Raw genomic sequence first — 25,480 nt, 5'->3', positions numbered from 1 at the left:
TAGAAACGCCAACAAATCGGACATACCCGAAGCGTTGGCAGCTCGACAATCTCTTCCGAGCAAAGTACACGTCATTTAGAGTCCCATAATTCCCGAATACTCTCCGACAATCATCACGAGACCACGACTCCGGGAAATTGAAAATCAAAAACGATGTAACACGACAATCACTCGACATTGAACTCGAGGAGACATTTGGTTCTGATATAAGGGTTACATCATCTTTGGCCAGAGGGCTGGCCGGAGAAGATGGTGGGTTGGTTGTCCATGGAAGAAGATGAACGGACAAGTTTATGTTTTGATCAGAAGGTGATTGTTTTGAGAAACAAAGTTCTAAAAGGAGAGAAGAATAAAAAGAAATAAAAAGAATTTTGGTCAAGATTGGTGTATGAAAAGAGATGGTGGAGGGTGGTTTAGGGTGGTAGAGGGTGGCTGAGGAGGGTGGTGGAGGGTGGTTGAGGAGCGTGGGGATGGAATTCTCTATGGGGAGCCAATGTGCTCATTTATAGGGGGTTTCCTCGCAAATAAAAAAAACATATACAATGTGACTAATTCTAGAAAACATGAATATGGTATCTAAAATATATAGTGATATGCTGAAACATATTTTTTCGAACAACATTGAAAACTCAAAATCATCCGGTAACTCGAGTTGCTCAATTCTCAACTTTAGTATGAGTATATTCTGTGAAAAAACTAACGAGAATGGGTTAGAAATGCAACAAAGTCAAACTTAAAGGATTCATTCTGTAAATATAAGATCTTATAGTAACGTGTAAAGCTACGACGAACAACCGGCACCCACCAATACCAATCTACAAAATTTCTTTTTTCCCAAAAATATACGAAACCCACTCAACTACGAATTTTATGAATTCTATTTCCAAATGATAGTTACTAATTAATTCATGATTTTTGATAGAAATAGCTATATCTGTTAAATAACGGGTAAAATGACAAAAAGATAAAAGTTAAACGTTAGTACTAGTAACTTTTAACTTTTATCATTTTTTCCCTGTTTAAAAGCTTTAAGTTGTTTTAATCAAATGGAACTTTTTATTAAATATAAGTTTTTTATAAAAAATAAAAGCTACATAAAAACTTTTAAAAACTCTATGCCAAACATAGCCGAGGCCGACCTAATAATTCTATTCAATTTATATTTATTTTATATTTAATTTTAAATGTCCACATTTCAGTAGATTCAATGTATTCAACCGTAAAAAAGATAATTCTCTCTCAATTTTTCGATATAAAATTGTGAAAAAGTTGAAGAAAAGTCCAACAGTTATAAAATTATCACTTTCCTTCATTTCGTTACAACGTCAAACAAATAAGAAATTTTCTAATGACAACCCTAAGGGTTGTCTTTAAGAGAAAATTGATGCATAAAGTTCTTGTATATTTGTTGACTTGGTGGTGGTTATTTCCAGAAAATGGGTGGTTATATTGATTGTACAAACAAAATTAGCATGTTCAAATATCTTAATGACAACCTTTAGGGTTGTCATTTTTTATTTTTTCAACCTAAAAACATATAATGTATAAAATGTACTCGTAACTACTACCATTTAACTAATCTTTTAATTTAATATCTCCACGTGCGGACTGTTACAACGTGCATGCTGTTACGATAGGGTGATCATATATACACAACCAATTTTTACAAATGCATAACCAAACATGTTTTACAGTATTATACTGTACAGTAAAGCATATTTGATTGTATATTTGTAAAAATTGGTTGTGTATATATGATCACCGTAAATAAAAGTCATATTTGGTTGTGCATATTTGGTTGTGTATATATATATGATCACCGTAAATAAAAGTCATAATTAGTAGACGCATCACGCATTTGTCCTTTCAAACCCATAGAATAGAATATAACGATAATACGAATACAAATATCCTTTTACTTTTTTGATTATTTGATAATTGTAACGTTTTTTTAACGCAAAACACACAAAATTGTTTCCGATTTCTACGGCTATTTCTTGCCGGAATACTGAAATTTCGGCGATTTGATTGATGGCTGCTCCCGAGGAAGATGATAATTCCAATTGTTATTTTGATTTCAGTTTGATCGATCAGTTTCCGGTTCCTGGTGGTGAACTTCCTTCTTTTGAACCAGATTTTCAGTGGTCCGGTTCAACTAATCCATTCCCCGGTTCAACTAATCTTAGGTCAGTTTATTCAATTCTTTTAAGGAAGGAATTGATTTAATTATAATTGATTCCCGCATTGTTTAATATCGATTCGTTTTCATTATTATAAATTGTAGGGTTTCTGTTCTGTAGTTGAGTTTTATTTATTTATTACTGTATCAATTTAAAAGTAATTTCATTCATTCATACATAGATGTTTTGGATTTAATTTTCAAATAAAATGCTTTCATTATTCTTTTGAATCTTTTTTCAAGTAATACTATTAATTATAAAATTTTTCAAGTAATTTCAAGGTCAAACTCTGACTTTTTTGAGGCAATTGGAATAGTGTTTAACTTCAAAATGGATAAGAACAAATAAAGAAGCAATCTTGTTTAACAGAATTATGTATTTGATGGTATGAATGTTTATGGTAAAAGTAACAAGTTTTGGAGAAATGGGTAAAGAGTTATATAATTGTTATAAAAATGTTTTTTTTTTGCATCATCTGACTATAATAAGCATTGGCAAACAGCTTACACCATAATAGCTTAATTGAGGTTAATTAACTGATACTGTAAAATGGTAATTCACACACAACAACCTGAATTTTACACGAATAGATACATATTGTCTACCATTAGACTTGAATTAGACTTGAACCCATAATGTCATGGTTAAGGGAGCACTTCGATGGCGCTGGGTCAATGGCCCTGGTGGTCAGTTAACTATTTTAAGAAGCCTAGTTGAAGTTGATTATTGTAAACAACTTATGATGCTCATAATCTAATACGCACAACCTCGTTTCTCTAAGCTAACCCACCTCCTAAGAGGTCCAATAACGACATTAAACGCGTCCATTTTAACGACCCCGTATAGAAACACAGCGACCTCATATTGAAACATAGCTTTTTATTTCATTTAGTAATTACTATTGACTGCCCCAAGTTTGTTTTACTATAGAAAGAATTTTAGGTAACAAATAAAAGACACCATTGCTGCTGGAAAGTATAATCAGTGTTGTAGTGTTTGACGAATTTGGTTCTGATCCTGATTATGGGACCACAATAATCATGTTTGGAGAAACCAATTAAATGTGCTAGCAAGAACATATGTAGACTAGATGTAAAATCACTGAACTTTATCAAATGTTTAGCCGGTGTGTATTTGATACTTGAAGTAGCAATATTAACTCTGAAAACAAAACAGATACATCCTTCTTAAATGCAGTAACTATAAGGTTCCGGTTGATCAAGTCTTGAGTCTTGACTGTGACAAACTTTTTGTTTTTATCACAAAAGAAGATTATATGCATTTCATTTTACTTTTTGCAGCAAAGGAATTGCAGATCTACATGGAATACCAAACGCTCCCAAGGAGGATGAATCCCGAAAGAGGTAGAGAGATTCTTTTCGTCTTTCCGCCTTTTTTTTCTCCTGTACATCATTAAACTTGGCAATTTATTTTCAGGTCAAATCCCGGGTCGTGCTCTGATTCAAAAGCATGTCGAGAGAAGAAGAGGAGGGATAAATTGAACGAGAGGTATGCTATCTAGTTCCTCCACCTGTTTTATATGCTTATCATGCTCACACCCCATGTGAATTTGTAATTTATGTTTTGAATTTGACTCTTTATTATTAAAAAGGTTTCAAGAATTGAATGAAATATTGGACCCTGGAAGGTCAAGCAAGACGGATAAGACTGTTATATTGGCAGATGCTATCCGAATGGTCAGGCACTTGAGAAACGAGGAATCTAAACTTAAGGTTTCCTCTCAAGATTTACTTGTTAAAATCAACGAGTTGAAGGTAAATAGGCGCTATTGTTTTGTTAAGTGGATTATATCCGATATTGACTTTAGAGGTCAAAAATATATTTTCAACTTTATCAAGGTTGCAAAAATCGCTACTCGGGAAGTACCTGGTTGGTAAACTTTTGAGGGAGTAATCAGAAACTCGGAAAGTAATCGGATTGGATTTTTTATACATTTTAAATAATAGATTTCAAAATTATACCTGTAAATATATAAGAAATCCATAAACATAATTGCCTTGAAACACAATCATAAGCTTCATTTGTTCAAAAACTCCACTAGTCTTATTTAGATTCATATTGAATGTTGACCAATATTGACTTTTGACCTATTTCGGCTAATTAAATTCAATTTCCGATTTTGACGTATTGACCGACTTTGACCTAATAATTTGTTGGATCTTTGAAAATCGCCTTGGTCAGTTCCTAAAAAGGTGTACTCGGCATAATCGTGGAGTTTTATAAAAGAATTCCGATATTCTTTCTTTCTGGAAATTTCTTATTGTTAGTCTCAAAACGCTTTCTGTAAATGGCAGGTTGAAAAAAATGAGCTGAGAGACGAGAAATTGAAGCTAAAGGCAGACAAAGAGAGTCTAGAACAACAACTGAAAGCTGCTGCGTGTTTCAGCCCTCCAGCTGCCTTCTATCCTCCTGCACATCCTATGATACCGGTCCCGGTTCCCGGACCCACCCCTGTTGGTGGCAACAAGTTTATGCCGTTTATGGGATACCAAGGAGTGCCAATGTGGCAGTTCGCTTCCCCAAATGCAGTCGATATCTCTAAAGATCATGTTCACCGATCCCCGCTTGCATAGGCATGAAACTATTTATGTGAATGATACACAGACTTTTGTCTAATCTTATGAGCTATTTATGAACATGGTCATGACTACTTTATTGCAATTTGGTTTCTTTCTTAATTGAAAAGTATCCAGATTTTTGACCATACTGGAATTTTTGCATTATAAGTTGACTTTTCTTTATTGAATTTTTGATTTCTCATGATTGAACATAAAGTTGTTTGTAGATTTCTTGATTTACATTTTGTAGGCTGTTTGTCCGATTTGAATCTTTCCGGTGTCTTAGTGTCTACAAAGTTACGTTACATTATTTTACTCTATCATATATGTCTCAAATTAATTATTTATTTACAAAATACAACTAAGTTTATAAAATTTTAAACTTTACTCCCATTTATTTAGGGTTGTGACTTAAGATTCAAGTACTGTTAAAAAAACTAAAGGAACGTGGGAATGACTACGTGTAATAAAGCATAGGCCAATACAAGCCGATCATGCATAGTCCATACCCAGACGGGACCAAACAATACCCGAACCAGACCGAAATTCAAATTTTCATGAAAATAGGAACCGAAGACCGGACCATAAGTATATGGTTCGGTCCGGTTCAAACGTCGATCCAAAAGGTTTGGGTAAAAGCCCGACCCCTTTATATCCATTTGAAAAGATAATATATATATTATTTTCTTCTCATATTTTTATAACACACTATATATAATTATTATTAACCATATATACTAATAGCTACCCGAATTTCTGTCGTTTCCAGTTTTATTAATTGTCGTTTCGTTTATCTAAATAAATATAAAGTTTGGCAGTTTGAGATTAAGTTTACGTTTAGAATGGATGGTGGTTAGGGGCTATTTTGTTTTCCGGGTTGACGAGGGTTCGACTCTGGGTTCCCCTTTTTTGCCCCGTTTTTAATAATTTTTACATGCTTGCCACGTGTGTCACAGGTGTTATGTGACGTGTTTCCCACTTTTGGGTTTTATATGTTTTTTTAACTAATCGCCTCTCACTTTGATCAAAATTGGGCTCTGTAGCTTGCATGTTCCGATTTCTTCACTTTCCACTTGATCTTCATTGCTGCTTTCGCTAATTCCTTGCTGCTAGGGTTTCGATTGTTGGTGAATAACATCAGATTGGTTGTTTTCGCGAACACATCCAGGTTAATTTCTTTTCTGCGCTTTTTTCCTCCCTATTTGCGTAATTCCTTTTAGCTATCTGTCGCTGAATTATTGAATTTTTTACTGGTTTTTTGCTTTGTAATTGCTGCTGCTTATGGGTTATGCTTGATTTTGATAGTATGTTTAGTTATGAATTGTTATTCATAATTGTTGTTAATTGATAAAACCGAGCAGATTAGATGAATGTATTGTTGGTTTAATGTGCACGTCATAACACAAATCTATACTACTGGTTATATACAGGCCTATGGGGTCACACACTTTAGCACTTAGACACCAATTATTATATATTGTTGTTGATATATAATTGTAACCTATAGTTCGAAGAGCATAGTTTAATTAAATATGATTTAATTAAATATGAATGATCAATTAGCCGTTGTACCAAAAATTATTGAATGAGATTATTTATTTAGAGTAAATAAAATCTTTCAATATAAAAATGCCCATGTGTTTTTTTGGCTTTGCTGGCAAAATCAAATCAGACAAACATTGAATATAAGAGTGGTTATTTGACTCAATAGTACATAACAATACACGGCACTTTTACAAATTAAAAGTTGTTTGTTTTCTACACTTTATTAGGAATTATTGGGGTTGGTAGTTGTTGTTTTTTGACCAACTCCATAACAATAAAACAAATGGTTGTTTGACTTATTTTTTCATTGGCTATCGATTCATGGTGCGATCCCGGTTAAGGAGGTTCTAAGATTTAGACATTGTCTAAGGGAAGATACGGATGACTCGTGCGGGTGGTGTTTGTTAAGTGTGGAATCCATAGACCATCTATTGCTTCATTGTTCATGGTCATTTAAGTTATGGTCGGCTCTTTTCAATTGGCGGAATGTGTGTTGGATTATGCCATCATCCATCCTTGATTTCTCTAATGATTGGAGTAATGGATTGGGGATTAAGGCGGGTCGTTTTTGGAAATTGATCGGTCCGGCGGCTATTTGGGCGATATGGTTGGCTAGAATCGAATTGGTTTTTAAAGGCTCACATGTATGTTCGGCCGTAACGGTGGAGCGCATTAAGTTAAAGGTATTTCAATGGTTAACCAATGCAAAGATTTGTGCAAGTTAACAAATTTACATATGGAACAGTCAACCTTGGGTCCTTATGTAGAATTAGAGGGTTTCTTTGTTTTATTTGAGACAGATTGTAGCCTACTGTATTGTTTAGAGTTATTGTTATATTTCACAAGTGGGTATTGAAGTGTAAACCCATCTTGTTGTGCTTACTGTAATAGGCTTCTCTTCACTATTTTGTGAATTGAAGTCATTTAATGAAATTTCCTTTTTTTGCTAAAAAAAAAGTAGCTAACAATCAAAATAAAAAGAATAGAAAAGGTCACACCCTTTGATTTAGTGAAAGGCCATACTACACAATATATATACTGCACAAAATAAACAAAAGGGTGCGTCTTTTGGTTTTCTTGTTCTCTTTCTTTTGAACGTACAAACAAGAGTTTTGAAAGTTAACACTCTTATGTAGTTTTAAGTGTGCATCAACGAAGGAGAAAATAAACCGTGTATGTTTTTATGATTCGAACATTCAAGGTTGTTTAATTAATTAATCAAATTGTTTGATTAATTATTATTTAGGTTATATAAGAACTAGCATTTTTTGGTGTTATTTGACGTGCTGTGTGGATCAACCATAGAGATATTCATACACTTTGAATATATGATTCAACCTAGACATGGAGAGTTCTTTCTACCGTTCTTGCATCGCTCGCTAAAGGTGCATCTAAACTCATATTTGTGAATTTATTAGTTGACAATTATTAGTGATGTAATTGAATCTTGTTGGGTCGTTAATCGTGTGAATGTTTTACTTGAAAGTTTATAATAAAATAAATGATGTTTATTTTAAAGTTAATAAAAGATGTTTATTAATGAATGAAAATATACTTATTTTATCGTTCCGCTGCGTTTCTAAATTTTAAATGTACACACGGTTTTCTATCAGTGGTATCAGAGCCACTTTTACACCGTTTTAATTGTCATGTGACTATTCTTTAGATTTAGCTTTGTGGTGTATTGGTGAAAGTCGAAACCTTTTTGGTTTTTAAAGTCAACACGGTTGATTTAGACTTAACCTAATGACGCACAAATATGATTGAAAGAATATCACTAATTTAAATTGTAGATTTAATTATTATGGCTTTAATATTTATTATAATTGTTGATTGTTGTATTCCATGGTTGTACACATGCATTGTAACCATGGACAAGCAATATGTAGGTTTTAATAATGTAGTTATTAAAATTATGATTGCACACATAGCCCATAATGCCCCGACCTATGTATGATTGTTGTGATTTTTGATTACGGTAATATTATGTCATGCTGATTATTTATTTTATTAGAAAGACCATTTTGAAGCCAAAGTTGTATTTATTTATTTTTCAATTTCATAGTATTTATTTATGCTTATTCTAAATTGTAAAAGTATTAGATTAGTTGTATTTTTCAATTTTAAATAAATGTAATAAGATGAAGATTGAAGATATAGATGCAACATGAAGTTTGACTTAGAAGATGGCTAACAGGTCAAGTTAACAATGATGACGTTTGTCAAGTTTTTCACTTGGTTATTGAATCAAGTGGGAGCTACGATATTACCCTTAGTTTGACCTCTTGATCTCTTGTCGGCTCATGGGATCAAACATAGGATTTTTGGGCTAGACTATATGTGTGTGATGCATGGTTGTGTTTTATTTTATGCATTTATATTTAATTGTTGATTATAATATATGCTAAATGTTTTTGAAGAAAACATCAAATAAAATCGGTAACGAGTTTCAAGATTAAAATTGATGATTTTAACAAGTTAAACTCTAACGAGTTTAAAGTTAAATGTTTTTTGAAACTCAAATAATATATATGGGCGACATCTTTTAAAACTGTTTTGAAACGATAAACAATGTGTATTTGTTATTTTTATATATAAAATAAAATAACAAACTAGACGCATAAAATGATTGACATATATATAATTGGTTAAAATGTTTTTTTTAACTAATAGTGTAGCGAATCTTGTGTTCATGCATTATTCGTTGACAAGAACTTTTTCTAAAATACCCATCAAATTTAAGTCATGCCATCCAATGAGCTTGCAAACACTCCTCGTTATTTTTCTGATCTAGTGAGACTAGGCTAAATTATAGCCACAAGGTGGATTTTTCGATCTAGTGAGACTAACGTAAATTTCCACTATTTCCAAATTGGACGACTTAATCGTATTCACGGTGAGACCTGAGTTCGAGGCAAGGGTGGGACAAACATGCCATTAGATAATAGTGGTTTGTTGGACTACATATATCTCTAGGTCCCATAAAGATCTAAGAGTTGTACTTGTAATGCAATTGGTACCCGCTACCTACCAATAGACTCCATAACTGCTAGCTGATCAACAGATGTAGCTATGGAACCTCTATGTGGATCTTAGGCTTTCGTAAATTAATTGTTTTTAAAAATTATAAAAACTTGGGTAGTTAATTTATTAAAGCGCAATATCGAAAATACTAAATTGAATCTTATATCTGTTGTAGATGTCAAATAATCAAAACGTAAACCAAAACACAATTCCTTCTTTGTTGGAGAAGGATAAACTCAATGTTCAAACTTCCTAGACTGTCACTGCAACCTGAGAATTGTTCTCAAGCATGAATGGAAGTTGAACAAAATTAGAACCCTTATCCGATCCTCCTATTTGCACAGCTCCTGCTGCTCAGCAAAATGCTTATCGGAAGTTGTTCGATGAGTAGGAGAAGTATGATGAAAGGGTGAAAAAGAATAAGTCGAATACTTTGTGGAAGGGATATGGTAAATCATTTGCCAGGAAAATATTCCACCTTCCAAGAAGTAAATCCCAATAAAAGACGCCGAATGTTTCTATTTTGGAAAGGTTGGCAATTGGAGAAGGAAGTTGTCCTATCTACCAATCTGAGCTGAGAAAAGGCAATGCTGTTAAGACTAGCAAACTCAGGTATATTTCATATACAGTTATATACTTTTTCTAGTGATTCCTGGATATTTGTTAACTGGTTGTGGCCTTCACACCTGTAACAATATGAAGGGAATGAGTAGAAGTAATAGAATGAAGAAAGGCACACTGGATTTGTGAGTGGGCAATGGGAATCAAGCTTCGGTTGATCCGATCAACTGCGTAAGCCGTACCGCGCTAGCGCGCGTACTATTATGGGGACTCTATCCAGATCTATGGATCTCCCCAGCATCCAAGTGAGACTCCATCAAAATCTGCCACTCGTTGGGCGACACCTTCTTTTCTACAAACACCCCGCCATGATGAACTTTGCCAGTTTACGCTAGTCAATATGAGCTTACTCTTCCAAGTGGTCTTATTGTTTTATTGAAACAATGTTATTATGCTCCTAGTATTAGGAGCAATATGATTTGAAAGATGCTGGTTTTGAACTTGCATTTACGCACTTTGATATTTCAATTTCTAAGGATAATATTTTTTTTTTATCTTAATGCCTATCCAAGTGATGGTATTTTTGAAATTGATATGCATGGTGTGATTTCAAATGAGAATTCTATGTATACCTGTACCGCCAAACAATTCAAGCAACACTTGAATAAGACCTATCTATGACATTGTCATCTTGGTCATATAAATAACGCATTTCAAAACTCCATTCTTATGGACTTTTGGAATCAAATGGCTTTGATTCATTTGATGTATGTGAGTAATGTTTATGTGAAAGGATGACAAAGGCTCATTTCTTTGATTTAGGTGAAAGAGCTACATATCTTTTAGGACTAATACATATTGATGTATGTGACCCTTTTAGAACAATGTCTAGAAATGGTAAATCTTGCTTCGTTAAATTAACTATGGTTATAGTAGTTATGGTTATGTTTACTTGCTGAAACATAAACATTAAGTTTTTGAAACGTTTAAGTTCTTCAAAAATGAAATAAACAATCAGCTTGGAAATATATTTAAATCACTTCACTCTGATGGAGGAAGTGAGTATATGAGTCAAGAGTTTTTGGACTACCTGTAGAATTATGGGATTGTCTTACAATTCACTCCACCTCACACATCACTACTCAATGGTGAGTTTGAATGGAGGAATTGAACTTTACTCGATATGGTTCAATCTATGATGAGTCTGACTACTCTACCATCGTCTTTTTGGGGTTATGCATTAGAGTCTGCTGTAGGCATACTCAATATGGTTCCAACGAAGAAGGTAGAAAAGACACCATATGAAGTATGGCATGGGAAGATTCCCAAGTTGTCTTATTTGAAATTATGGGGTTGTGAAGTGTATGTGAAGCATGACACTTCAAACAAATTAAAACCATGAAGTATTAAATTTCACTTTATGGAATACCCAAAGGAAACAATGGGTTACTACTTCTACTACGAAGCTGACAACAAAGTGTTTTCTGCTCGGTCTACTGAATTCTTTAAAAAAGAGATCTTCTCTTATAAGAATTTAGTGGGAGTAAAGTAGATCTTGAATAATGAAAGGACCCGTTCATATACATTATAAACGATTCACAACAGTTGATTACATCGCGAGGTACTTGACCTCTATATGATACATTTTACAAACATTGCATTCGTTTTTTGAAAAGACAATCTTTCAACATCAAAAGTTGACGGCATGCATACCATTTCATAATATATCTAACTATCATTGACTTAATAATAATCTTGATGAACTCAATGACTCGAATGCAACGTATTTTGAAATATGTCATGAATGACTCCAAGTAATATCTCTAAGATGAGCAAATGCACAGCGGAAGATTTCTTTCATACCTGAGAATAAACATGCTTTAAAGTGTCAACCAAAAGGTTGGTGAGTTCATTAGTTTATCATAAATAATCATTTCATAATTTTAATAGACCACAAGATTTCATATTTACATTTCTCATAAACATACGTCCCATGCATAGAGACAAAAATCATTCATATGGATTGAACACCTGGTAACCGACATTCACAATATGCATATAAGAATATCCCCATCATTCCGGGATCCTCCTTCGGACATGATATAAATAAAAAGGGGCATATTCGACTTCGATAATTCAACCATAGAATGTAGTTTCGATTACTTGTGTCTATATCGTAAAACATTTATAAAAGCAGCGCATGTATTCTCAGTCCCAAAAATATATATAAAAAGGGAGTAATGAAACTCACGCATATAAATATTGTAAAACAGTTAATAAAGCATTTGCATGTATTCTCATCCCAAAAACGAAAAGAGTAAAAAGGGCAAATGAAACTCACCTAATGTATTTTGTAGTAAAAATACATATGACAACATTAGACAAACTGAACAATGTAGGGTTGGCCTCGGATTCACGAACCTATATCATTCATATATATATATTAACACATATACTTGTAATCGAGTGAATTATATATATATATATATATATATATATATATATATATATATATATATATATATATATATATATGTAAATTTATTAGTTATATTGTTTTTACATTAATAACCTATATATTTCATATATTCATTTTTATATATAAATATAAATATTGTTAGGTTATAAATATTAAGTATATTTTGTATCTATATATATATATATATATATCATTTGTTTGTTAAGATAATTATAATTATTATAATAATACTAAAATAATAATTGATATGATAAAAATGATAATAAGGGTAATACTTGATATTAATAATAGTAACAATACTAATGATTCTATTAATGATGTTATTAATGATAGTTTTATTAATAAATTTTATATTAATGATAATAACAGTAATCTTTAATAAGGATGAAAAATTTAATAGTAATGAAAATAATAATTTTCGATAATAATACATAATACTTAATAATAATAATTATTATAGCAATTTCACTACTAGTGATAATATTAATAATAATACTTATGTTAATAATAATCAAAATCGTCATGTTTAATTTGTAAACTCATAACTAAAGTTTCGTAATCCTAATCATAATAATAAGAGTAATGCTTATTAATAATAATCATAATAATAATAATATTATAAATGTGACTATAGTCATAATACTAATAATAAATGATAACTAATACATATTTTAATAGTAAAAATAGTAATAATACTAATATTTATAGTACTTGTAATATTAACAAAAATTATAATAACAATAATTAATAGTAACAATATCAATAATAATAATAATAATAATAATAATAATAATAATAATAATAATAACAATAATAATTTTATCAATAATAATTAATACTAGCAATAACAATAACAATCTCATTATAATAAAAATAATAATAATGATAATAATAATAATAATAATCATTTTTGGTTTAGGAAACTACCTCCAAAAGCTTTCTTAAAAAAAAATTGTTGCCGCAACCCGGACTCGAACCCCCGACCTCTCGTACACCCAAACACTTCCCTAACCATTGCACCATTCCTATCTTTCTGTTATAAATTCAGAACCGATTAATTATAACCCATGATCATTTTCTGTTATACTTTCTTCTTCCTCAAAAACACAAACGACTCAAACCATTTTTAAATCTTCTCATCATCGATTTGATACTTCAAAATAAATATAAACAACCAATCTCCATGATTGTATTAACATGAAAAGAAAAAAATATATAAAAAAAAACATAGAATCTGCTGTGCTGCTGTCGCAGCTTTTTTTAAAAAAAAGTTTTTGATTTTGCATTTTTAGTTCTTTTAAAATCATGTGTTCAACACGAAAAAGGTTGCAAATCGTTCACTGAATCTTTAGAAATTATCAATTTAACCATAAACATCAATATGACTTCAAATTTTTGGATGAACAAATAGATTGACTTTTAGAAACAAAACTTTGACCTCCAAATTGAGACTCGATAAGATGAATTGAGTTTTAAAACTTTCCAGAAAATTTAAACGAAAGATTTAGAACAGAACTGCAATAATGGATTTTGAAATAAAATAAGAATTCGAAGTTTTGTGGATTATGGTCAAGAACAGAGGTTGTCGACACTTTCATGGTTTTTGTAGTTTTGATTTTGAATGGCCTTCTGAAGATAGAGTTGAATACAGATAATAATCGAATGGTTTAACCCCACACTACTCAATTCGATTGTTTGATAGTCATAAAGGTCGACAGTTTTTGATTCATCAGTACACAAATATATAAAAATATAGAAAAAGTGAAAGTGATGGTAAACATATTTTTGGATTCTTTCTTGTGAATTTTAGTCACCTGTTGTTATTTATCTATGATTGTGATCGAATTTTATGGTAAATAATAATCGATCTTTAATACTCAAACAAACAAGAACAGTCAGAAAAATAATAATAATTTTTTTTTTAAGGCTGGGTACAATTATTTTTAACTGAATTGGATGTTAATGTGATTACACAGTTGTGATTTGTACTAGAGAATAATCATCTACAGCCTCTGATAATGATATGAATCATAATACGTAATTCTTCAATATTTATATATATATTCGCGTTTATATAAATATATATATTTTTATATATATTTAAGTACATAAATATCAGTATTTTTAATTCATACAAGATTTTATATGTATGTATCTGTAGTCACACAATTTTTAGTTATATATCCATATACGTATATATCTAATCTTTTATTTTTGATATTTAACCAATATAATTAAATTAATAGTATTTACTAAAAATAAATTTGAAAGTTACAACTAATAACTTTGGTAAAGTTATAAAATCTTAATTTTTAATAACAATAATAATGCAGGTAATTACTATAGCATCTATATTTTTACTTATCATAAAATTTAATATATTAATTTTAGCTTTTATTAATTATGTATTACTTAATTAATATAATAGTCTATATATATATATATATATATATATATATATATATATATATATATATATATATATATATATATATATTACAATTTACATATAATATTAATTATTTATAACAGTTATATATATATATAAATTCATTTTAATTATAGTTTAATTATTTCGTATATTACTTTATATTTTCAGTTCAATTAACTATTTTGTAATCTATTAACTCAAATTTATTATGTATACTTTATATATATATATATATATATATATATATATATATATATATATATATATATATATTTTACAATATATACATATATATATATACAAACAATTGTTCGTGAATCGTCGGGAATAGTCAAGGGTCATATGCATTCATGAATAATAGTTTAATCATTTTGGGAACTCGAGTTAATTGACTTTGCTTATCGTGTCGAAATCATATAAAGATTAAGTTTAAATTTGGTCGGAAATTCCCGGGTCGTCACAGTACCTACCCGTTAAAGAAATTTCGTCCCGAAATTTGAGTGAGGTGGTCATGGCTAACAATAAAAATGTTTTCATGACAAATATGAGCTTATAAATAGAGTTTTATTACTGTTGAATTGTAGTGACCCAAACTTTTCCATGTTTATATATATATTAAATGAAATTGTTATTTACATGATTAAGTGTTTCCAACATGTTAAGCAATCAAACTTGTTAAGACTTGATTAATTGAAATAGGTTTCATATAGACAATTGACCACCCAAGTTGACCGGTGATTCACGAAAGTTAAAACTTGTTAAAACTATACGATGACATATATATGGTTATATATATAGTTAACATGATTTTATTATAAGTATGTATCTCATTAGGTATTTTAACAATGAGTTATATACATAAAAATGAGACTATTAATTTAAGAAATTCGAAAACGATATATATAACGATTATCGTTATAACAACGTCTTACTAGGTACATATGAATCATATTAAGATATTGATACACTTGGTTAATTATGTTAAATGATAAGTAAATATATTATTAAGTGTATTAACAATGAAATACATATGTAAAAATAAGACTACTAACTTAATGATTTCGAAACGAGACATATATGTATTGATTATCGTTGTAACGACATTTAACTGTATATATATCACACTAAGATATATTATATATCATAATATCATGATAATATAACAATTTAAGATCTCATTTGTTATAATAAACAATGGGTTAACAACATTCAACAAGATCGTTAACCTAAAGGTTTCAAAACAACATTTACATGTAACGACTAACGATGACTTAACGACTAAGTTAAAATGTATATACATGTAGTGTTTTAATATGTATTCATACACTTTTGAAAGACTTCAAGACACTTATCAAAATACTTCTACTTAACAAAAATGCTTACAATTACATCCTCGTTCAGTTTCATCAACAATTCTACTCGTATGCACCCGTATTCGTACTCGTACAATACACAGCTTTTAGATGTATGTACTATTGGTATATACACTTCAATGATCAGCTCTTAGCAGCCCATGTGAGTCACCTAACACATGTGGGAACCATCATTTGGCAACTAGCATGAAATATCTCATAAAATTACAAAAATATGAGTAATCATTCATGACTTATTTACATGAAAACAAAATTACATATCCTTTATATCTAATCCATACACCAACGACCAAAAACACCTACAAACACTTTCATTCTTCAATTTTCTTCATCTAATTGATCTCTCTCAAGTTCTATCTTCAAGTTCTAAGTGTTCTTCATAAATTCCAAAAGTTCTAGTTTCATATAATCAAGAATACTTCCAAGATTGCAAGTTTACTTCCAAGTTTTCTAAATCCATTCCAAGTAATCATCCAAGATCAAGAAATCTTTGTTACTTATAGTAGGTTATCTTTCTAATACAAGGTAATAATCATATTCAAACTTTAATTCAATTTCTATAACTATAACAATCTTATTTCGAGTGGAAATCTTACTTGAAATTATTTTCGTGTCATGATTCTGCTTCAAGAACTTTCAAGCCATCCAAGGATCCTTTGAAGCTAGATCTATTTTTTTCATTTCTAGTAGGTTTATCCAAGGAACTTGAGGTAGTAATTATGTTCATAACATCATTCTATTCATACATATAAAGCTATCTTATTTGAAGGTTTAAACTTGTAATCACTAGAACATAGTTTAGTTAATTCTAAACTTGTTCGCAAATAAAAGTTATTCCTTCTAACTTGACTTTTAAAATCAACTAAACACATGTTTTATATCTATATGATATGCTAACTTAATGATTTAAAACCTGGAAACACGAAAAACACCGTAAAACCGGATTTACGCCGTCGTAGTAACACCGCGGGCTGTTTTGGGTTAGTTAATTAAAAACTATGATAAACTTTGATTTAAAAGTTGTTATTCTGGGAAAATGATTTTTATTATGAACATGAAACTATATCCAAAAATTATGGTTAAACTCAAAGTGGAAGTATGTTTTCTAAAATGGTCATCTAGACGTCGTTCTTTCGACTGAAATGACTACCTTTACAAAAACGACTTATAACTTATTTTTCCGACTATAAACCTGTACTTTTTCTGTTTAGATTCATAAAATAGAGTTCAATATGAAACCATAGCAATTTGATTCACTCAAAACGGATTTAAAATGAAGAAGTTATGGGTAAAACAAGATTGGATAATTTTTCTCATTTTAGCTACGTGAAAATTGGTAACAAATCTATTCCAACCATAACTTAATCAACTTGTATTGTATATTATGTAATCTTGAGATACCATAGACACGTATACAATGTTTCGACCTATCATGTCGACACATCTATATATATTTCGGAACAACCATAGACACTCTATATGTGAATGTTGGAGTTAGCTATACAGGGTTGAGGTTGATTCCAAAATATATATAGTTTGAGTTGTGATCAATACTGAGATACGTATACACTGGGTCGTGGATTGATTCAAGATAATATTTATTGATTTATTTCTGTACATCTAACTGTGGACAACTAGTTGTAGGTTACTAACGAGGACAGCTGACTTAATAAACTTAAAACATCAAAATATATTAAAAGTGTTGTAAATATATTTTGAACATACTTTGATATATATGTATATATTGTTATAGGTTCGTGAATCAACCAGTGGCCAAGTCTTACTTCCCGACGAAGTAAAAATATGTGAAAGTGAGTTATAGTCCCACTTTTAAAATCTAATATTTTTGGGATGAGAATACATGCAGGTTTTATAAATGATTTACAAAATAGACACAAGTACGTGAAACTACATTCTATGGTTGAATTATCGAAATTGAATATGCCCCTTTTTATTAAGTCTGGAAATCTAAGAATTAGGGAACAGACACCCTAATTGACGCGAATCCTAAAGATAGATCTATTGGGCCTAACAAACCCCATCCAAAGTACCGGATGCTTTAGTACTTTGAAATTTATATCATATCCGAAGGGTGTCCCGGAATGATGGGGATATTCTTATATATGCATCTTGTTAATGTCGGTTACCAGGTGTTCACCATATGAATGATTTTTATCTCTATGTATGGGATGTGTATTGAAATATGAAATCTTGTGGTCTATAGTTACGATTTGATATATAGGTTAAACCTATAGCTCACCAACATTTTTGTTGACGTTTAAAGCATGTTTATTCTCAGGTGAATACTAAGAGCTTCCGCTGTTGCATACTAAAATAAGGACAAGATTTGGAGTCTATGTTTGTATGATATTGTGTAAAAACTGCATTCAAGAAACTGATTTCGATGTAACATATTTGTATTGTAAACCATTATGTAATGGTCGTGTGTAAACAGGATATTTTAGATTATCATTATTTGATAATCTACGTAAAGCTTTTTAAACCTTTATTTATGAAATAAAGGTTATGGTTTATTTTAAAAATGAATGCAGTCTTTGAAAAAATGTCTCATATAGAGGTCAAAACCTCGCAATGAAATCAATTAATATGGAGCATTTTTAATCAATAAGAACGAGACATTTCAGTTGGTATCCAAGCGTTGGTCTTAGAGAACCAGAAAATTTGCATTAGTGTGTCTTATCGAGTTTGTTAGGATGCATTAGTGAGTCTGGACTTCGACCGTGTTTTCTTTAAAAATGATTGCTTAACATTTTTGTTGGAAACTATATATTATTAACATGTATATATTATGTGATATATTAATCTCTTAACATGTTTGATATTGTGTGATAGATGTCTACCTCTAGCACAAATCCCATTGACTCACCTAATAATAACCAAGAGTCGAATATATATTGGACTGATTCACAAGTTCCCGAAGAAGAACCGGAAGAAGAATCAGAACCGGAAGAAGAATCAGAACCGGAAGAGGAGGAACCGGAGGAGGAAATAGAACCGGTGGGGGAAATAATAAAACGGTTAAGTAAAAGAAAATCCTCAACCAACCGACCAAGGTTAATTATGGTCAATGGTGTTTCCGCCAAGGAAGCAAAATATTGGGAGGATTACCAATTCTCCAATGAATCAGATTCCGACGAGAATTCCGATGATGTTATAGAAATTACCCCAACTGAATTTAAAAAGGCAAAAGAAAATAATAAGGGAAAGGGCATAAAAATAGAGAAATCTAATTCCAACCCCGATGAACTTTATATGTATCGTCAACCCCCGAAGCCCTTAAGTTGTAACAATGACTCGGGAACCTCTAAACCACCAGGTTTTTCTAAACCGTTGTGGAAAATGACAGCTCGTATTAGGGGAACATCATATATCCCTAGAAACTTGGCAAAACGAACCAAAACCGAAGAAGAAGAAATGAGCGAGTCGGAATAAGATAGTTGTATTCGTGTGGTGTAATATATGTAATATAGTGTGCTTATGCTTTATGATATATGTAAAAATTGCTTGTATTAATAAGTATTTTTTTTATGAATCTAACTCTTGTCTATTTTACAGTATAAAAACACAAAATGGATAGACAACCCAATATTTTAAGAGACCTACCCGGAGACATGATTGATGAAATCTTGTCTAGAGTCGGTCAGAATTCTTCGGCACAACTATTTACGGCGAAATCAGTTTGTAAGACATTTGAAGAACGTTCCAAGAATGTCTTGGTTTATAAGAGACGTTCGTTTGAAAGATGGGGGATATCACATTGGGAAACCCATAAGTTACGATGTGTTTACTTTGACGCATATATTGCGGGGAACCCAAATGCTATTTTACGCAACGGGTTAAGAAATTATTTTGACTCAATGTATCCAAATATAGGACTTCATGATTTAGAAAAAGCGGCTAACATGCAACATAAAGAAGCATGCTATGCTTACGGGTTAGTAATGTTCACTTCTCACCAAAGTGAGAAAAAGAACATCGGGCTACAACTATTAAACAAAACGTTCCCACAAGTGACGGAGTCGGTAATTGGGGTAAGAAATGAGGTTTTTAGGTTATTACGAGACTGTTGGTCATTACGTAACCCTCGTCCCTTTGACAACGTTACAACACGCTGTCTTATCAACGGCCATAACGGTTATGTTCCACAAGACCAAGGATGGGAAGTAGTCCTATCAAAACCAGAATGCATGACTTGTTTCTGGACGTATGAATTATGTGTCTTTATTTCCTTTGCTGAACGACTTGTGTACTAGCTAGAATTATCTTCACAACTATCTTGTATCAAAGTTATTGTGTGATATATTTCATGCTTTATGTAAAATAAGCGGTATTGTAAGTTTGTAAAATATTGTATAAAAGTTTGAACGCGAAATATTATTATAATCAGTTTTTCATAGAATTGTAGTAGTTGAATTGTATATTAGCTACTAAGTATGAACTTAACGGGTAGGTACTACCCGAATTTAAACTTATAAAACACTAATATGAAGAAAAAGCTTTTATAAATGAGTTCATATTATGCTACGAAATACTATTAACTACTCTTAATATTCTGTATGATTAACTTGTTCCATTTGACTATTTTGAAGGAAATGGCACCGACTACTCGACACACCGTGAATATGAATGAAGAGGAATTTCGTACTTTTCTAGCTTCAAACATACCCGCAGTACAGGCTGCGCTACATACCAACAATAACCTTGGATCTAGCAGTACAGGAAATCGTGTAGGATGCACCTACAAAGAATTCACTTCCTGTAAACCTTTGGAATTTGATGGAACCGAAGGACCGATCGGATTGAAACGGTGGACCGAGTAGGTCGAATCGGTGTTTGCCATAAGTAAGTGTACTGAAGAGGACAAAGTGAAGTACGCTATGTATACCTTCACAGGTTCTGCATTAACATGGTGGAATACCTATCTAGAGCAAGTGGGACAAGATGATGCTTACGCACTACCGTGGTCAGCATTCAAGCACTTGATGAACGAGAAGTACCGTCCCAGAACCGAGGTCAATAAGCTTAAGACAGAACTTAGACGGTTACGAACCCAAGGATTTGATATTACCACGTACGAAAGACGATTCACAGAATTATGCCTATTGTGTCCGGGAGCGTTCGAAGATGAGGAAGAGAAGATCGACGCGTTTGTGAAAGGATTACCAGAAAGAATCCAAGAAGATATAAGTTCACACGAGCCCGCCTCCATACAACAGGCATGTAGAATGGCTCACAAACTAGTGAACCAGATTGAAGAAAGAATTAAAGAACAGACTGCTGAAGAGGCCAATGTGAAGCAAGTCAAAAGAAAGTGGGAGGAAAACGGTGATAAGAATCACCAATACAACAACAAAGCAAATTACAACAATAATCGCAACAACTATCCCAACAATCGCAACATCAATCGCAACTACAACAAACGGCCCAACAACAACAACAACAATAACAACAACAACAATAGCAACAGCAACTACAACAATCATCCCAACAACAATAATAACCGCAACAACAACAACAATCAGAAGCAGCTATGCCAAAAGTGTGAAAAGTATCACTCAGGGTTCTGCACCAAATTTTGCAAGAAGTGTAAAAGAAATGGTCATAGCGCGGTGAAGTGTGAGGTCTACGGACCAGGGGTTAACAGAACGAAAGGAACAAATGGTGCCGGAACGAGTAATGGCGGAGCAAGTAGTGTCGGAGCAAGTTATGCCAATGTAGTTTGTTATAAATGTTGGAAAACTGGGCCACATTATTTGAAATTACCCGAACCAGGAGAACACGAATGGACAAGGCCGCGGAAGAGTTTTCAATATTAATGCGGCAGAGGCACAGGAAGACCCGGATCTTGTTACGGGTACATTTCTTATTGACAATAAATCTGCTTACGTTTTATTTGATTCGGGTGCGGATAGAAGCTATATGAGTAGAGATTTTTGTGCTAAATTAAGTTGTCCATTGACGCCTTTGGATAGTAAATTTTTACTCGAATTAGCAAATGGTAAATTAATTTCAGCAGATAATATATGTCGGAATCGAGAAATTAACTGGTTAGTGAAACATTTAAGATTAACTTGATACCAGTAGAGTTAGGGAGTTTTGATGTGATAATCGGTATGGACTGGTTGAAAGAAGTGAAAGCAGAGATCGTTTGATACAAAAATGCAATTCGCATTATACGAGAAAAAGGAAAACCCTTAATGGTGTACGGAGAAAAGGGCAACATGAAGCTACATCTTATTAGTAATTTGAAGGCATAAAAACTAATAAGAAAAGGTTGCTATGCTGTTCTAGCACACGTTGAGAAAGTACAAACTAAAGAAAAGAGCATCAATGATGTTCCCGTCGTAAAATAATTTCCCGATGTATTTCCGAAAGAATTACCGGGATTACCCCCACATCGATCCATTGAATTTCAAATAGATCTTGTACCAGGAGCTGCACCAATAGCTCATGCTCCTTACAGACTCGCACCCAGCGAGATGAAAGAACTGCAAAGCTAATTACAAGAACTTTTAGAGCATGGTTTCATTCGACCAAGCACATCACCGTGGGGAGCTCCTGTTTTGTTTGTCAAGAAGAAAGATGGTACATTCAGGTTGTGTATCGACTACCGAGAGTTGAACAAACTTACCATCAAGAACCGCTACCCACTACCAAGAATCGACGACTTATTTGATCAACTACAAGGCTCGTCTGTTTATTCAAAGATTGAATTACGTTCCGGGTATCATCAAATGCGGGTGAAAGAAGATGATATTCTAAAGACTGCTTTCAGAACACGTTACGGTCATTACGAGTTTATGGTCATGCCGTTTGGTTTAACTAATGCACCAGCTGTGTTCATGGACCTTATGAACCGAGTGTGTGGACCATACCTTGACAAGTTTGTCATTGTTTTCATTGATGACATACTTATTTACTCAAAGAATGACCAAGAACACGATGAACATTTGAGAAAGGTGTAGAAGTATTGAGGAAGGAAGAATTGTACGCTAAGTTTTCAAAGTGTGCATTTTGGTTGGAAGAAGTTTAATTCCTCGGTCACATAGTGAACAAAGAAGGTATTAAGGTGGATCCGGCAAAGATATAAACTGTTGAAAAGTGGGAAACCCCGAAAACTCCGAAACACATACGCCAGTTTTTAGGACTAGCTGGTTACTACAGAAGGTTCATCCAAGACTTTTCCAGAATAGCAAGACCCTTGACTGCATTAACGCATAAAGGGAAGAAATTTAAATGGAAGGATGAACAAGAGAAAGCGTTTCAGTTATTGAAGAAAAAGCTAACTACGGCACCTATATTGTCATTGCCTGAAGGGAATGATGATTTTGTGATTTATTGTGACGCATCAAAGCAAGGTCTCGGTTGTGTATTAATGCAACGAACGAAGGTGATTGCTTATGCGTCTAGACAATTAAAGATTCACGAACAAAATTATACAATGCATGATTTGGAATTAGGCGCGGTTGTTTTTGCATTAAAGACTTGGAGGCACTACTTATATGGGGTCAAAAGTATTATATATACCGACCACAAAAGTCTTCAACACATATTTAATCAGAAACAACTGAATATGAGGCAGCATAGGTGGATTGAATTGTTGAATGATTACGACTTTGAGATTCGTTACCACCCGGGGAAGGCAAATGTGGTAGCCGACGCCTTGAGCAGGAAGGACAGAGAACCCATTCGAGTAAAATCTATGAATATAATGATTCACAATAACCTTACTACTCAAATAAAGGAGGCGCAACACGGAGTTTTAAAAGAGGGAAATTTAAAGGATGAAATACCCAAAGGATCGGAGAAGCATCTTAATATTCAGGAAGACGGAACCCGGTATAGGGTTGAAAGGATTTGGGTACCAAAATTTGGAGATATGAGAGAAATGGTACTTAGAGAAGCTCATAAAACCAGATACTCAATACATCCTGGAACGGGGAAGATGTACAAGGATCTCAAGAAAAATTTTTGGTGGCCGGGTATGAAAGCCGATGTTGCTAAATACGTAGGAGAATGTTTGACGTGTTCTAAGGTCAAAGCTGAGCATCAGAAACCATCAGGTCTACTTCAACAACCCGAAATCCCGGAATGGAAATGGGAAAACATTACCATGGATTTCATCACTAAATTGCCAAGGACTGCAGTAGTTTTGATACTATTTGGGTAATAGTTGATCGTCTCACCAAATCAGCACACTTCCTGCCAATAAGAGAAGATGACAAGATGGAGAAGTTAGCACGACTGTATTTGAAGGAAGTCATCTCCAGACATGGAATACCAATCTCTATTATCTCTGATAGGGATGGCAGATTTATTCCAAGATTCTGGCAGACATTACAGCAAGCATTAGGAACTCGTCTAGACATGAGTACTGCCTATCATCCACAAACTGATGGGCAGAGCAAAAGGACGATACAAACACTTGAAGACATGCTACGAGCATATGTTATTGATTTTGGAAACAGTTGGGATCGACATCTACCGTTAGCAGAATTTTCCTACAACAACAGCTACCATCCAAGCATTGAGATGGCGCCGTTTGAAGCAATTTATGGTAGAAAGTGCAGGTCTCCGATTTGTTGGAGTGAAGTGGGGGATAGACAGATTACGGGTCCGGAGATAATACAAGAAACTACCGAGAAAATCATCCAAATTCAACAAAGATTGAAAACCGCCCAGAGTCGACAAAAGAGCTACGCGGACAGTAAAAGAAAAGATATAAAGTTTGAAATTGGAGAAATGGTCATGCTTAAGGTTTCACCTTGGAAAGGTGTTGTTCGATTTGGTAAACGGGGGAAACTAAATCTAAGGTACATTGGACCATTCAAGATTATAGATCGTGTCGGACCAGTAGCTTACCAACTAGAGCTACCTCAACAACTCGCGGCTGTACATAACACTTTCCACGTCTCAAATTTGAAGAAATGTTTTGCTAAAGAAGATCTCACTATTCCGTTGGACGATATCCAAATCAAAGAAAAACTTCAATTCATTGAAGAACCCGTCGAAATAATGGATCGTGAGGTTAAGAGACGTAAACAAAACAAGATACCGATTGTTAAGGTTCGATGGAATGCTCGTAGAGGACCCGAGTTCACCTGGGAGCGTGAAGATCAGATGAAGAAGAAATACCCGCATTTATTTCCAGAAGATACGTCAACACCTCCAACTGATTAAAATTTCGGGACGAAATTTATTTAACGGGTAGGTACTGTAGTGACCCAAACTTTTCCATGTTTATATATATATTAAATAAAATTGTTATTTACATGATTAAGTGTTTC

The 25,480-nt window shown here is 32.7% G+C and overlaps 1 protein-coding gene across 1 annotated transcript; it reads left to right on the top strand.

Moving 5' to 3' along the window:
* The first annotated feature begins 1,857 nt into the window (after positions 1-1,857).
* Positions 1,858-4,947, top strand: LOC139852622 (transcription factor ILR3-like). The gene is made up of 5 exons (XM_071841933.1): positions 1,858-2,186; positions 3,482-3,544; positions 3,618-3,689; positions 3,793-3,955; positions 4,496-4,947. Exons 1-5 carry the CDS (start codon positions 2,032-2,034, stop codon positions 4,772-4,774), a joined length of 732 nt encoding a protein of 243 aa, XP_071698034.1. The 5' UTR covers positions 1,858-2,031; the 3' UTR covers positions 4,775-4,947.
* The last annotated feature ends 20,533 nt before the right edge of the window (positions 4,948-25,480 follow it).

Source organism: Rutidosis leptorrhynchoides, chromosome 6 (genome assembly GCF_046630445.1).
Source record: "Rutidosis leptorrhynchoides isolate AG116_Rl617_1_P2 chromosome 6, CSIRO_AGI_Rlap_v1, whole genome shotgun sequence".
Classification (NCBI taxonomy): Eukaryota; Viridiplantae; Streptophyta; class Magnoliopsida; order Asterales; family Asteraceae; genus Rutidosis; species Rutidosis leptorrhynchoides.
Note: the sequence above shows the minus strand (reverse complement) of the source record. Positions and strands in the feature narration are given on the sequence as shown.

Excerpts from the sequence above, each read along its gene's own strand:
- LOC139852622 (XM_071841933.1), top strand. The coding sequence starts at position 2,032 with ATGGCTGCTCCCGAGGAAGATGATAATTCCAATTGTTATTTTGATTTC. Across the intron at positions 2,187-3,481 it reads CCCGGTTCAACTAATCTTAG|CAAAGGAATTGCAGATCTAC; the intron begins GTCAGTTTATTC and ends TACTTTTTGCAG. Across the intron at positions 3,956-4,495 it reads TTAAAATCAACGAGTTGAAG|GTTGAAAAAAATGAGCTGAG; the intron begins GTAAATAGGCGC and ends TGTAAATGGCAG.